General features: G+C 36.6%; 1 protein-coding gene across 2 annotated transcripts in view; it reads right to left on the minus strand.

Moving 5' to 3' along the window:
• Positions 1–17,107, minus strand: part of aatf (apoptosis antagonizing transcription factor) — a 116,539-nt gene that overhangs the window by 17,362 nt on the left and 82,070 nt on the right. For both annotated transcript variants that reach the window (XM_043718472.2, XM_087977364.1), the window contains exon 11: positions 14,421–14,492. In XM_043718472.2, coding sequence (XP_043574407.2) covers positions 14,421–14,492 — 72 coding nt within the window. The remainder of the gene's footprint in view (positions 1–14,420; positions 14,493–17,107) is intronic.

Consider the following 17,107-nt stretch of genomic DNA (forward strand, 5'->3'; position numbering starts at 1 on the left):
TGACACTACAATGGGTGGGAACTACTAACTTAGCAGAGCAGTGAATTGAACCCAAAACTTTCCTGGTCAACAAATTATAATCTGCCTTTACCAGATAATGGACTGGGGGACTTGATTCACAATTATTTGCAACAGTGGAATGGAACTTCAATATTACAGTCAAGGAAATTCTACATCACACATTTGTTAGACCATAACTAATCACCTGCTTTAAAGGTACCTATAAAAGTGCCATTTTTGAGATCCAGGAAGTCACCTACTTAAGGAATTTGCTATGGTAACAAGCTTCCTCATTTTTCTCTTTAGCCATGTTCTATTCCCACAGAAAGTTTTAAAATTCTGACAAAAGGTGCAATTCACATACATACCTTGTGGACGAAACAAAAGAAGCACACACAGGATGACAGCTTCAAACCAAAACAATTAAGAATAATTGAGAATTATTGCCAACATAAGATAAATGAATCTAAATGTGATTTTGTTAAGATGATAAATAGACCATCGACTAAACTAAATTAGATTAAAACAATAATCTAGGTAAATTAATGAAGAAAATCACTTTGCTCAAGCTCAACATAAACAATTATCTCAGAACGAGGTAAAAGCAATTATCTCAGACTACCAATATGGTCGCTGAATCTTGGTGATTAAGACAAGATATTTTTAAAATCCTAAACTCAACTTCAGTTGTAATTTCTCCCCCCAGATGCTGGAGTTAACCTATGAATAGGCACAACATATATTTAGGAAACTGCAGGTAGTTCTTCTATAACGCAATGGTTGCATTCTTGTGTAACCCTGCATTATAGAAAAGTCGTGCCTTAGAAACAGCACATAAAGTATTGGTGATGTAATCACGTTTTAAAAGCCAACACACGATTTTAAAATTCGCACTTTAGAAACAGTGTCCTCAATTCAGCAATTGCATCATAGCGAATTAGTGTTAACAAAACATGTGTTATAGCAGAACAACCTGTATGTCTCAAAGTTGATAGTTCATTCCTCCAGCATAGTGCACATACTGATGCTCAGACTTTTTCTGAAGATAGCTTGGTTAACAGCCAAACTCAGCACATGCTGATTGCCAGGCTCATGCAATTGCTGTGCCATGGTACACTGGTACATCAACCAGCAGACAAATGGACATCTTCAGAAGTTCCAGAGCGACACATAAAAAGAATCTTAAGGTGATTATAGAAAAAGATTGGACATATCCATTAGTACTGCTTCACAATTTATCAATTATTATTAGAAGAATCATGATATTCCTAAACAATACTTTTTAAAAGTAAATCTATTTATAACAAAAAATGTAATGAGGGTGCAATTTCTGTAGTAAAGAGAATACACATCTAAAAATTCCAAAGAATCTACTATTATCCAGTTTCTGAATTGAAGGTTATAACAATCAGAAAATAAAGGGTCAGGTAATTGGCCCTTTGATTAAAGCTGCAAAAGATGCAGAGATGTCTAGAGGGCATAGTAGAAGGCAGGAGAAAGGGGGGTCAACTTTGGGTTAGTTCTATAATTGATGATGGATATTACAGAGGAGTTAGGATGGATGCTGATGATCGTTTAAGACAGGTGAGAACAGTATACCATGAAACAGACCTGGCAGTAGTTACAAGCTATGAGGGGCAGCATATAGTGTCTTTCCATTGGTCACAAGCTCTCACAGCTCAGTTGTGGCAAGATAACCATGAGCAAAGGGGAAAGCTTTTTCAAAGCAAGTCAGATTTCAGCTTCTTGGAAGGAAGAGAATTTTGCAAAGCTATCTAAGCTGAAATCACATTCTGATATTAAAATTCCATAGTTATCATTTTGACTTACATGGTGTTTTATTTATAGAAACCACAACTACTAATTTTTTCAGAAAGCTGATTATGATATTTAAAAAATTAAGCTGAAGAGTTTGCAACAAAGCACTCAAAAAATCAAATGGTAGCAATCTGTTCTGTAGAAAAGGAATGCTGGGATTTATATATTCCCTGGATCACTCTTTTGTACCTTTTAATAATAAGCTATAGAACACACACCACCTAAGACTGCAAAAATATGAACAGCAATTAGGTCTAGATGAGAGAAGCATTTAATGTCTTGTATGTGTAATGCTCAGAAATCAAACACTGCAAATCAATTATTCATTTTGGCAAACAACTTTACATACAAACATATTTTGCAACATTTCTTTTCTTTTTGCCAATTTTCTCCTCTTCCTGATGATAGACATCAGAATCATCAGTAACATATTTACTATAAAGATCAGTGCAAGATGAACCAGCCATGAATGTACATGGTTTTCTAATTTTAGTTAGGGCTAAGGTTGAAATGCAGAGGTGGGAGCATCACTTTGTATCCACAGGCCTGGATTATTTCACATTCTGTACAAACACTGACTGTGACCAACTACCTCAATATAGATCAGGACTGCACCCGGACCATTCTGGTCTGAGTGGCTCAGCTACATTACAACGTTAAACCACTGGGTAATAAAAACAGAAAATACTAGAAATACTCAGCAGGTCAAACATTTGTTAATGTGTGCAATCAATGCTGACCCATCATCAGAAATGATGAGTACCCTGTGTTGACCAAAGATTTGAGATGATCCGTCTAACAGGTAAATATCACAAAATAAGAATTAAAAGAAAATCAGTAACATCCAACTGATGAGCAGCAACAAAAGTTTGCACAGAATTAATTCTGAGCTTGGAATCATACCTATTGAGTATAAAATTAAAAAAATGTGACATTATGTTCCACGCAGCTCCATTTCAGCAGAATAATATACGTGCTACACAATGTGGTGTCCCACTCCTCATAAAACAGCTAACTTATAATTAGTACGACACAAGCCTAAAATTATATTGAGTTTGTTTGACTTTTAAACAACATGTTGTTAAAGCTATAATTATATCACAGTATTCAAAGTACACACAGAACTGCCCAGTCTGGAATGCGAGGGACCAAATCAGGTCAGGATTATCGAATCACACAAGGAAGTCCAATATGTGTGAACCTAAAACACCATGGATATTTATATTTACCTCAACCAGTGATAAAACATTCTAAAGAATATTAAAAATCTGCTTTACCTATTCAAATACTGCATCTTATATATCCCTACTCTCAAAATATAAGGGATCATCAGCAAATATGTGGTCACCTTAAGAATTCTGCACAATGGGTGTTACCAAGTAACAGATTTCCAGATTAGCAAAGGTTACTGTATATAATCTAACCTATATATTATGAAATAACCTTCTAGACTGAATCAAAAACATTTTGCACACCTTATACAAGTCAATCTAAGTTTTCAACAGCAATTACTATTTAAGACTAATTGCTTGGTGCAGGTTCGATTAAATCCTTAATATGTAACCATTTCCTTCAGTTTTATTTGGAGTCAGTACATCTTAAATTCTGAACAATATCTCCTGTTGCATCAGTTTGATACTTCAGTTTTACAAACTATCTACTGTTACGGTGTCCAAACAAAACAGCCAAATTAATGTCAATTATATAGAACTATAAAGCCTGTTTTGAGCTGCAGACTTATTAATTGCAATGGGAATTCAATCCAGGCTGTCCAGGAACATTTCACTCAAGATTCTTAATAACACAAACAGGGCTTTCATTACTTGGGAAAATATGAACTTTAAATTAAGCAAATGTTTATATACGATAGTAAGGATGTTTATATTACTGATCAGAATTTCACCAAAGCATCGCATAGATCAGTGCACTGGTGCAAGACAACAACTGATCTCTGCTTAGTGTACTCCAAGATTCACCTATACATCAGTTTCAATGGATAACTATCATTTATGTATCAAAACTGCTTCAGAGGGAAGACAGCATTTTTTACTTAACTGAAACAAGTTAACTGAAGCGAATATGGTAAACTAATCTGACAACTTAACTGAAAATTGTACAGCCTTGTGTAGCACCAAGTTCCTCAAAAAACTAGGCCGCAAACTTGATTCCTGGCTTGTAATGAGGTCAGCTGTAATGACAGAATGATTTTATCTCCAGTTGGATCATATTTCATTTATAAGGGAATTGGGGGATATTTATGTTCAAGAAAAAGACTGTCCAACCAAGTTGACAGATTTCCTATTGTCAAGTAGAAAGACAAGAGCTGACGTTTGCTTGATGTATCTGGAGACTCACCTCAGTTCCAAACGTTGTTATGGATGGATCTGTCATTTCAGAGTGAACCCCTCGAATTATATCTTAAAAGGAGCTAGGATCCCCTTTCCCCCAGCCTCGTTACTGGAGTCAAACGGGGTTAAATTACCTCCTGCACACTTCCATGACCATCATGGGGTTCAAAGCCAGATCCAACCAATCCATGCAAACTGGGAAAGGGATATTACTTGATCGATTTTAGCATGTGTGGTTGCATAAAATTCTACTCACTTTAGGAACTATAAAATACCATACTGTAATTATTTAATAACCTTTAATCAAGATCTTCCCTAAGTACTGAAATCTAGTTTACCGAAATAAACTTTAACTGCCTTGTCTGAAATAATACACCCAAGTATGTTTTCATTATAGCTGAGACAGGAATGCCTCTGGACTGCAGAGAGCAACAGAACAGCTACGGTTTATCTGTGCTCAGCTACTAATGCTCCATGTGTTAAGTAGTTTTGTATGCTATTTGTAATACCAAACAATTATATTGTTCTGCAGCATCAGAAAAAAATCAAAGAAATAGACAGTTGAGAGGATCTTTTTCTCAAGAGACACTCAAATTTAAATACCAGCCATTTCAAATGTCTACATTATAAAATCTTACAGCCCTATACACTTCAACACATACTGAAGGGCATCATTGCAACAAGTTGATTGCTTTCATTTTCTAAAAAAAAGCCATTTTATTTGTAACAAAATATTATAAATTGTGTAATCGAGGGTCACCGACAGATTTACTAAAATTGTGAAATAATTCAAGTTCAACCTCTGAGTTCTTTCAGAACGTATATGAGGAAAATGCAGTGGAAAGGTTGCACATGGGCTTCATAAGTCTTTGGGGATATCACAGAAGAGGCCATATGAAAAGCTAAATGTACGAAATTATACAGTAGGAAACAAATTGGAATCAGAACTTTAAGAGGGAAGGAAGCAAAAAGGACAAGTTATGGGCAGTTTCTTAAAGAAGTGGATAGGTGCGCCCTCAAGTATCTGATCTAAGACACTACAGTTCACTGCAGCTAACGACTTAAGTATAATAAATTAAGCATATATTGAATATTTACAATGTTGTCTAAATTTTCAGATGATATTAAAATAACAACATAAAGAGTGTTAGGGCCTATTGATATGGTGGTGAAATGGTCGAGAAGTGGGAAAGGAATTTCAACGTCAGTAAACTTGAGGCAATACATTTGGTGAAGAGAAATATACTTTGAATGTGGAAATGGTGAGTTGTGTTGATGATGGTTGTTAATCGTTTGGATTTTAGGAATCAGGTTCATAAGTCATTACAAGCAGTACTGGAAGTGGATAAATGTAAAAGTATAGTGTGATTTGGTATGAAGTTTGGAACATTGAAGACCAATAATTGAGAAACATATAAAATCTTTTGGAAGACTACAAAATAAGCCATTGAATGCAGTTTTCAGCACCAGTTTCAAAGGAATTGAACCGAGTGACAGGAATAGATTATTTTCAGCAGTTGAATGTGTAAAACATGCTTGTAAAGTTGAACACATGGAACTGCAGGTAGAAGGCAGAGAAATATATTATAATACACATTGAGAGAATTTGGAATAGACAACCAACTGTGAATGAAAAATATACCATCAACACTTAGAAATGCTTGGGTGGAATGGCAACTATAAGTAATAGCAGTAAGCAGCTAGTCAATCTCAGAATTATGTTTTTGTAAAACATTTCACCAGCCTTTAACTTTGATATGGGTAAAGAGCTATTTTTGGTCTATGAATTGGAGAAACCTGGTCTCTCCAAATTCACAACATATCTAACATTACAACTCAACACATCTATTTTTGAAGGCTTTCACTTTCAATGCCTGGTTTAAGTACGATGTACACTGCAGCAGTTCACCAAGGTTACTTCAATAGCAGCAGCTGCTACTCATACTTTACCAGAGAGAAGATGTGACAAGTAACATTATGGCATAATCAGCTCCAAGTCATATATGACTTTGACCTGTGCTATGACTAAGGCTGGAGGATTGCACTGTTACTCTCGTCCCAATATTCCACAGGTCAAAACAGAAAGTAAAAATACTGTTTTCAGTAACCAAGATGATCAATTAAATATCTATATCAGGCTTTAAACATAAAGATCTATCAACCAGGTCTCTTAAGAGGTACTATTATTGGTTTATTTAGAAAACAAAACTTATTGACTAATGATGCAATAACTGCACAATCCATAATATACAAGTACACTTATCCATCCAAATATCCCCAAAATGCACATGCATTCTTCAGGAAAATAGAAAACAAATTTCATAAGAATACTTTTCTGAAAGAAAGGAACTTTGGCCAAGGGTTATTGTTGAAGGAATTTCCAGATTATGTTGCTCTCGTGTTCTAGCAGGTACGATCAAGTCACACCTCACATGGTTGTCACTGACATCTTGGAAATACAACAGCTTCCTTTGAAAATACAGTTTTGTGATGTTTCTTCAATTATTCTTTGAAAAGAACAAATTAGTTTTACCCTGAACTCAAGAGGGTTTTCTTTTCAGGAATGCGAGGAGTCAGCCGGCAGCTTAACCTTCCACAGTTTGCATCCAACACAGTTTGTTCTGACTGTGAAACGAGGGCAAGGGCAAGGGCAAGGGCAACCAATGCCACATGAAGCCAGTTTTCAGTAAGTATTAAAAGTCCCTTGTCAATATTGTCAACAACTCGAGAAGAAATGTAATTTGCACAGATCATTCTGACTTTCCATGTACTGCAAATGGCTTTGGAATTGCTGAAATGTTCATTAAATCAGAATGGTCATTTCCCTCTGGTTGTGACCACTGTGCATTGAATCAAAAACAAGATTCAGATTAGTACAAGTACAGTCCTAGGGAATGTACTAAATTATTGATGATGATTAAGCCTTGAGCTAAACAGTTGGCAAAGTTTTTCCACTTAGTTGAGTGATCACATTGCAATTTTTCTATTTTAATATATATCAATAATATATAAATAATAGGAATACCGGAGTTCTGACTCGAATAAAGCTCCAGCACCAATGGACCTACTAACACTACCTGAACAGCACTCACTGATTGAAGCAGAATTCTTTCTGGTTTAAACAAATTTTGTTCTTAAACAATCTTCAAGTGCAGAGGAATCTTCAAGGAAATATTAATCAAATTAGCTATAATTAATGATTATCCAATTGAAATGCAGGTCATTTTAAAGATTGGTCAACTTGATGCTGAAAACTACAGCTCTCAGCAGATGAAATCTCAACTAGTTTTACAATTTACTTTAAAAACTCTGTGCCAGCTTTTCTTCAGTGTTCCTTGCCTTTAGCAGATTCTAATGCTAAATCTTAAGGTTGCTTTGTGACAAATCCTGAGAGTACAAATGAAGGATTCAAATTGTTAATGGATTTATCTTTCATTTATTGCAAAAACTATTTTTTGAACCACCACATTTATTTTGCATGGATACAGTTCATATGACCAACCACAAAATCTGACTGCAAATCTGATTTAAGTATACACCTTGCACATCCATTCGTTACACTAAGGGACAATTTTAGCCAACATTTTTCCACAGTATTATCATTGAACATATCCTCTTTCTCAACATTTACTAACATGAAACTAATGGCAGGTGAAAGACCAACTGATCCATTGAGCCCATCCATCTCTGAAGACAACATAAGAAATAGAAAGCATGGGTCATTTGGCCTCTTGAGCCTGCTCTGCCATTCAACAAAATTGGAGATAATCTGATGGTGCCCTCAACTTCATATTCTTCCCTGTTCCCCCCACATTATCTTCGTTGAAATCGGCCAGATCAGTCTTAAATATAATGAATGACCTCATCTCTACTGCTTTATGGAGTAGAGAATTTAGAAGATTAGATGATTCTCAGAAAAAAAAACATCATTTTTCTCAAATACGAGAACCTTTTTCAGAAACTGTCCCCCCAGTCGTAGACATTCTCACAAGGAAGGTGTTTGTCAGCAGGTACTTTTACCAAACCTCCCCAGAAATTTACATGCTTCAATACAATCACCATATTCTTCTAAACACTAATGAGCAGAAGTACCACTTTCAAAGCTCTGGTCATCAGGTCAAGGAGATTTACCAACTTTCAGTCATTATTTTCTCTAATGCTACTTTTTTTTCTAATACTTATTTCTTTTAGTTCATCATTCTTGCTAGTTCCTTGGATCCCTCCTAGTCCTGGAAGGACATTTTATGAATCTTTTTCCACAAAGACAGACAAAAAAGTTTGTTTAGTTTCTCTTCCATTTCCCTCATTGTAATTTATCCTGTCTCTGCTTGTCATTGGCAAACATTTGAATGTGCTAATCCTTTCCCTTTTTTTACATATCTATAGAAGCTTTTGCAGTTCATGTTTATGTTTCTTACTGTTTACTTTCATGTTTTATCTTCTCTTCCAGTTTTTAATATTCCTCGTTTGCCAAATTCTAAAATGTTTTCAACCCTCAGACTTACTGTTTCTTCCCAGAAACTTTATAAGTCTCAACTGCTGACAGGAAGATTTGGTCATTATTTGAACCCTATTTGCTAAATGAAAATGTGAAAATAAGGAATGTCTAGTAATCGTAAAAAATGCATTTGAGTCAAAGAAATTCTGGTCCAGCATTAGAAAAACTGTTATTTAAGGACTTTTTAATGTGTAATGGAACTGAAATAAAAGCTCAATCTTCTGAAAGTGCAAACTTCTTTCAAATCAAAATGCCAGAGCATTAAAACTCGCTGAATAGTTTTGATGTAAGCAAAGCCCTAATTGTAAGATTCAAATGTTTCTACTGAATCCACTGGCAATTTCCAATGCTGCCATAATGTTCAAGCATTCACGTTTAAACAAGACTTCAGTTTGCACTTGAAAGTGCCTTCTTTGTCCTTCATAACAATTACTACAGGAAGACCCTGTGGCTCTGATTCTTTAGCGGATGCCATCTTTAATGATGATGTATGGGTGTCCCTTTCCTCCATGCTGCTGCAGGTCAAATGCATGACATCGCTGCATGTGTATCAACAAGCAAATTATAAACCGTGTCAATCTAAGTTAATGCAAGGCTGTAATCCCTTTACAAGAGATCTAATATGTAGTATGAGTTATGTTCATTTCATAATCTGATAAGAATAGAGTGAGTTACAATGCTCTAATAAAAGAGTAATGAGGCTCCTTAATGACACTGTTAAAAGGTAAAATAACTTAAGATTTAATCAGTTTTTACAACAGCAATGTGTGTTGCTTACTTGCCCTGTCTACTGCTACTTGCCAGATTGATCATAGAGGTACAAGGAAGGCAGCTGACAGTTGAACTATTAAAATCAACAATACAAAATGATCATTTTTGCTATTTACCAACATGCACTTTTTGTAATAAGTGAAACTTTCAATAACATATTTGTTCAAGAAAGAACAAATGAATAATGATATGAATTTTTAAAAAATGGGGTTAAGGCAGTTTCCACTACTCAAAAGTTATGGAAGAAATCAGAATGAAATTTCACTAATTACTAAATTAAAATTGCGGTTGGTCTTTTAGCCTCTGAAACTGACTTTAAATCTTAGCCCTCGCAACTTTAATCCAATAAAGGGAAGACTCTTTCAATTCAATTTGGATACATTCAAACCAGATCAAAATGTCAATCTCCTAACCCACTGCACCATCTATTTTCCTTTATTATTCTAATAAGGTTTCATACTTGCATACAAAAGATGAGGAACAAATGATTTAAATCATACTGTTTTGCAATATTGAATTGAATGGAAAGAAATCATGGGACTGCCCACAGATTGCAGATATATAAAGACTGTTTCTCCTTCTTTCAGCAAGTCTCATGTCAAGGAAGATAGCAGGTGCAATTGCCTATTTCATCAAATAGGTCACAGCTTAGGAATCTGAGTTGAATCATTAGAGTGAGAACTTGTGTAGTTCCCAGTTAAGCAGTTGGTTCCAGCAGTGGTATTCGGATGTATTTTTCTTAAAGTCTAAATTGTCAAAAGGTACCAAGATGTACCTAAAGCTACATGACATTGCATTCAAGCACAGCAGTCACCAAATCACATAGTCAATCCCTAGGTCAGCGATAAGCCAAGGCATACAAACAAGACCAGTGTATACTGATCTTTGTGCTCCGTATCTTGCAAATGTAATAGGTTAGAGAGATACAGCAACTGTATTGGTCATTCCAAAAATTAAACAGCATAAATGATTTGGATAAGAATAGTTAATAAGGAGGCATGGTTAGTAAGTTTGCAGATGACAAGAGTGAAGAAGGTTGTCAAAGATTATAAAGGGATCTTGATCAAGTGAGCCAATGAGCTGAGGACTAGCAGATGAAGTTTAATTTGGAATAAATACAAGGTCTTGCATTTTGGTAAAACAAACAAAGATAGGATTTATATAGTTAATGATAGGGTCCTGGGTAGTGTTGTCAAACAGAGACACCTGGGGGTTCAGGTACATAGTTCTTTGAAAATTGCAACACAAGTGGACATGGTGATTAAGAAGGTGTCTTGCCTTAATGCAGTCTTGCCTTCATTGCTCAAACCACTGAGTACAGAAGTTGGGACGTCATGTTGAGGTTGTACAGGACATTGGTGAGGTCATTTTTAGAGTACATTTAATTGGAGAGAATTCAGAAAAGACTTACCAGAATACTGCCAGGACTGGAAAGTCTGAGTTTCAGGATAGGTTGGACCTTTTTTCGCTGCAGCGCAGGAGGTTGAGGGGGGCCTTATAGTGATTTATCAAAACTAGAGAGCATATTTTTAAGCTGAGAGAAGAAAGATTTAGAAAGGACCTGAGGGGCAACTTTTTCACACAGAGGGTGGTTCAAAAGTAGAATGAACTGCCAGAGGAAGTGGTAGATGCAGATATAATTACAATATTTAACAGACATTTGGATAGGTACATGAATAGGAAATGTTTAGAGGGATATGTGCCAAACACAGGCAAGTGGGACGAGTTTAGTTTGAGAAATTTGATTGGCATGGATGAGGTGGACTGAAGGGTGTTTCCCTGCTGTATAACTCTATGACACATTAGATTATAAAGAATTACAAATTTTATTCAGCTCATATCTTGGACTTTAAAACTAAGAGGGGGGAAAAGAAGCAACGAAAATAAAATTAGACAAAGTGATCAGAAGGAAAATACAAAATAAAAGTCTTCTTTAATCCTTTTCAAAAGATCATCTCAAGACATGAATGCTTTGACACCAAGGATCAGGAATACCCTGTTTATTCAAGGGATCTGGAACAAATAGTTTCAAGCATAAGAAAATAGATGAACTAACAGCTAAAATGATTGAGCTTTTGTTTCCAAACCCAAAGATTGTGAGCTAAACTCGCTGGATTCCTGTGAATAAAGCAAATGAGCTTGATTGACATGTTAGAACACTACAGCAAAGTAAATTCTACTTTTGTCATGTTTTTGTCAGTAAGAAAGTGGGACAGAGAGAATTAAAAGGTCCTTTTTAAGTTGTGATGTGTTTATTCCTAGTCATAGACGTATCAATTGTGGTTGTAATATCATAATTTTCCACGTTGGTCTGGTTTGGCATTTGAATTATGATAACAGGAGAACAATCTCCTGGGAGGAAGACATATGTTTACATACAGAGAAGCTAATAGAATTAAAGAAACAAGTGATAAAACAAAATACTAAAATAGAGGTGGCAGCTTAGATTTACCTATAGCGGTTATAAATCAATCTGGTTTGATAACATTCCTTAAAAATTCCATCACATGACTATGCATCTTTCAATACATAATCTTGATGCAAATGTATACTGCAGATACTACAGCAAATTAGTGCACTTATCACCAGCAGCATGTGTCATGGAAGTGATGACATAATGATAATGTCAATGGACGAGGAACCCATAAACCCAGGCTTGTCATGGGTTCAGATCCCACTATGGCGGCAAATAGAATTCACATTCAATAAATAATTTCTGGAATTAAAAGCTCGTCTCAGTGACAGTAAAATGGTCATTTTTTGCCTTTTAAAAAACACATGTAATTCCAGATCTACAGCATTGTGACTGGCTCTCTGCCATTCTCTGAAATGAGTGTGGTGCTGAAAAAGCACAGCAGGTCAGGCAGCATCCGAGGAGCAGGAGAATCAATGTTTCACCTCAAAACACCTTACAGCTCATTTAAAAATGTACATCCTACTGTAAAGTAGAACTGGTAGGTTAATGGGTACAGATGGAAAACTGTCTAAGTATATCATGTTTGCAAAAACAGCTTGCTGATTTAAAATAGTCCAAAAGTGGCTTCCATTACAATTCTTTGTTGTTATGCAATTGAAATAGGTAACTCTACATCAGCATTTTAAAACAACACTCCCTGCTTTATCTCAACCATCATCCATAAATGCATGCATATCTTCCAGAACTTGGAAGATAAAAACATTTCAATCTACGGAAGAATTACTACTGCTCCACAATTATCCATCGAGCCACGGTTTAATTGAAAATATCACTTCAATCCCTTCCGTTCAAAAAAACTAAAGACAGACATTGCAATATTCTGATACACTCTGCCAGGTGCTGCTGGCAAAAGCTGATGCCACTCAACCAAATAAAGAACATTTCCATTAACACAGAGAATAAATTCATTAAAAATGTTTTACCCCAAGCACGTTCCAAATCAAAAAAAAAGTTCTTACACTATATAGCTGTGAAAACTTCTAAACGATTTAATTGGCACCCAATTCCTTACTGTTGAAAGGAATGCAAATTGTTACCTCAGAATAGCCAATTCATAAGCCTGGCTGCCTCTTCAGTATTAGATTCCAAATGGTTTGCTACAACCTTTATAAGCTGCACAGGCTAATGGTTTCTCCAAACATTCGCAGTGTGCAGGGTCACTGGCTGTTAATTTTATATGCAAAACTTTGGCTTTAACATTTTCTCAGAGGACTAGAAGAATATGATAATTAATTGGAAAGAGTTGAGTAAGTAACAAGAAACTTGTCTCACCTTATGCTTTAGTGGAACCTACCCTTTACTTGTACTTGTCAGCATTAATCAAACCAAATTAAAATGAATGCCAAAAGCTATATTTTATGAATATATTACTGGCTGATTTATATGCCAGGGTTCCCATTTATTCTGAAACCACCTTGTTGAGAACAATGGATTTCTGAAGTAAGTGTACACAGCTATACCTGGTTATTAAAAACAAAATCGCAACGTAACTACTTGCAAAAATAGGCAACTAAAAATGACTAATTTCAAGAAAATAACTAAGTTTCACTATAGTTTGCAAACAAATGTTTCAGCTCTTTAGGAGTCCATTTTTTTTCATTTCCAATCTTTCCAGTGCTGTCCTTTATCTCTGGAGATATGTATCACAGGAAAGTAAAACTCTGTTCTCACTATTGGTCATTATTAGCGGACTACATTCAGCATTTATTTGCTGATGTCACATTCCTGGAGCTAAACAGGGCCAATAATGCAAAAAAATTGAAAACAAAATGCAGGCAGAAAGAAAAAGGTAAAAAAAAATCAAGCTAAATAAACAGATCTATTACTTGGTCCCTCAAAAGCACGATCATTGCCCTTCCAGATGTGGGTTTCAAAGTGAAATTCTTTTACATTTCATTATTTCTCACAGTAATGAGCAGAAAGGTTACTCACCTATTGAGACTGTTCCTCCAAAGTTGGAGAAATAACAAGGGAAGTGTGCCTATTAAACTACCTTCTTGTGCCAAACATTTGAACCCCACAGAATCTACAAATATTTCCCATAAAGGTACACATTTATACAGACAAATTTATGTAAAGCTGACTAGCTTTATAAAACCCTCCTCCCAAAAGGTTAAGCTACAATATAAAGCTATTAATCCAGCATTTTTACCCATTATAGAGAACAGCAGACTTTTTATAGCTTTCCAAATCCAACATACATTTTCTATGATATCTCAGTTTGCTCTGCAGGATAGCACAAAAGTGATTAAAACCCAGTGATAGCAGTCAATCTGTGAAGAGATGTACCTCAGGCCAACCATAAATTTGCAATGATTTCTCTTTAGTAGCATTATAATTAGAGAAGTGGATGAAGCAAGATCACTTCAGTAGATTTGGCATGGATACACTTTGATGCCAGTGACAAATGGTGATCTGATAACAAGAGAAGGGGCGGGTGATGGGTTGAAGAACAGGTCAATATCACTATGCCATGAGACGCGTTTGATGACCATAATTTATTGCTTACCTTGCATCATCGTTCATTGTACTATGGTCAATAGGTGCCATGAAACTCACTAATTTGCTGTGAACATGGTATCTGGCAGGAAAGAAATGAAAATGTTATTTGCTTCTTAATTTAATTTTATTTAATTTGCTTTACTGTCATAAAGTATTGGAATATTAGATAATTGAATTGTTATTTCTCCTCTCATTCAAAAATATATATAATGGTTAATCTTTCACAAAGACATTCCTTTATCCAACACACTCCGAATACAGTTCAAAAAGGTGATAACATGAAACATGTTCTTATGTGTTATTCAAGATTTTAGACACAGGTGCACGTCTTGATAGTTTTGTTTTTTTTTTAATTTTAGTCCAATTCATGCCATCTAATGTTCATACTTGATAGGTCATAGAAAAACTTCAGTTTTAAGTACCTAATTTATTGTAATAAATCAGATTAAAATATCTGGGTTGCCTGATAGCAATATTATGCATTTTAAATTCAAGTTGACAGTAGAAAATATAATATTTGTTATTAAGCTTTAAACTAATAAAATTGCAGAGTTCTGCACCCAGAATTTTTACATTGATCTGGACATTACAGTGGTAATGACAATGAAACAGTCAGGCCTTACTGCTCTTTCTCCAGTGAAACTGCAAGAGTCCTCATGTGTGTAGAATAACACAGAAACCCAGAAGTTGCTGTCAGTGACTCTATGCTTCTCCAGAGGTGCAGTGCTAAGGTACTTTCCAAAAAGTGTATCCCCCTAAGAAACCAGTGAACTGACTTTTACACCATGTCGCAATATGAAAACTCTTGGGTAATTAAGTTTCTAACTCTAGTCCCATTTCAAATATTGCTAAATAACCTCACCAGCTCTGAATAGTTAACTTCATATTTCAGTGATGTCAGATTTCTCCATTATGATAATACAGAGGAATCTCGATTATCCGACCAACTATCCAAAAATCGGATTATCCGAAATAAATCTCAAGGTCCTGACAGAAACATTACATCAAAGACGTGTGTCCAACACTGATCGCGTCTTTTGTTTCCAGTGATTAAGAGTGGGAGCACAGGCACCGTCTCTAAATGACTGACCTCCCGCCCTCTCTCTCCCCACACTTTCCCTGGAGTTCTACACAAGGGTATACCCTAAGCCCCATACCCAGATAATCTCTCTAACATTGTCCTGTAAAGGGCAAAAGTGGAACCTGTCAAAAAGTTGCAGGAAAACGTGTGTGTGTGTGTGTGTGTGTGTGTGTGTGTGTGTGTGTGTGTGTGAGAGTGCGTGCGCGCATGCGCGTGGTGTGCGCACGCGTGCTATTTTGAGACCCCCCCCACCACAAAAGGCAGCGGCAGCAGTAGTAGTCTTGATGATGATGTCCAGTCCAATTGCTCCGGAGAGGGGTGGGGGGGGGGGGGGGGGGGGGGGGGGGGAGCATGGAGGTGGGGGTGGAAGCGGGCGGGGGGCAGTGTTGGACGGGGTTGGGCGGGGGGAGCGATGTTGGGGGACTGTGGGAGGCAGTGTTGAACGGGTTTGGGGGCATGCGGGGGGGGGGGGGGGCTTTGGACTGGGTTGAAGGTGGGCGGGGGCAGTGTTGGACAGGATTGGGGGCGGGCAGGGGGGGGAATGTTGGATGGGGTTTGTGCAGGGGGCGGGCAATGTTGGACAGAGTTTAGGCGGGGTGAGGCAGTGTTGGAGGCGAGCTGGGTGTGGTGCTGGACAGGGTTTATGCAGGCGGGGCCGGTGTTGGACAGGGTTTCAGCCGGGGGCGGTGTTGGACAGCGTTGCAGGGGAGGACGGAGGGCTCGCGTGCACGCTATGCTGCTGCCTAGTCTGAACAGGGAGCAGACTTAATAGAAAACTCCGAGCCACAGATTAATTAATTATCCAAACGAAATAGTGCCCACCCATCTCGTTCAGATAATCAAGGTTCCCCTGTAAATAGATTTTTGATGACCTTTTAAGTTTATTTCAACTTCTATCTCAATCCAATCATAATCATCTATTTTACGAGCTGAATATTAAAACTGAAAATGAAGGGATTGTGTTTTTAACTTCCAGGTTCAATGCCTGGAGAATACTTCAATGTCACTGGCAGCTTATCCTGTTTGCTGAAATTGCTACTGCGGCATGCCTGGAAATCCTCTGAATGGGTGCCAGATTTAAACTATTAGGAAACAGGATGTTTGTCCCACAGTGGCCACTAAATCTTTGTGAGCAGTTTTAAGAACAACACTGTGTGACATCACTTTGATGCTAACAGTAAAATCAATCCCCTTGAATTCTTGATGTCCACTGGGAATTCGAGGATAGGACACTAGTGCAGACCAAAAGTGTTATCACATGGAGAAGGTTAAATTGGCCTGAAACTTTCAATCAGTGTCTAGTGACTTAACACAGAGGAATGTGGACAAGGTCTTGGTGACAGAAGTAATACATTATAAATTTAAGTCTAAAAAAGGAGAAAATATCGATAAACTAGGCTGGTGTTTTCATAATAATATCAATAATAAAACAAACTTGAATGAGATTGGTACGGAAATTGTAGCAAGTATATTATGATAAATTAGTAGATTTTTAAAAAAATTGCTCAACAGCCCAAAAAATAAACAGGAGTAACATCAGTAGGGTCCGAGAAACAACCAGACTATCTGAACTTTATTTTAAATGTAATATGTTGAAGAGAGTAGAAGAGACA

The sequence above is a fragment of the Chiloscyllium plagiosum genome, unplaced genomic scaffold (genome assembly GCF_037043375.1).
Source record: "Chiloscyllium plagiosum isolate Xiang-an unplaced genomic scaffold, Cpla_swu_hap1 HiC_scaffold_31, whole genome shotgun sequence".
NCBI classification, from domain to species: Eukaryota; Metazoa; Chordata; class Chondrichthyes; order Orectolobiformes; family Hemiscylliidae; genus Chiloscyllium; species Chiloscyllium plagiosum.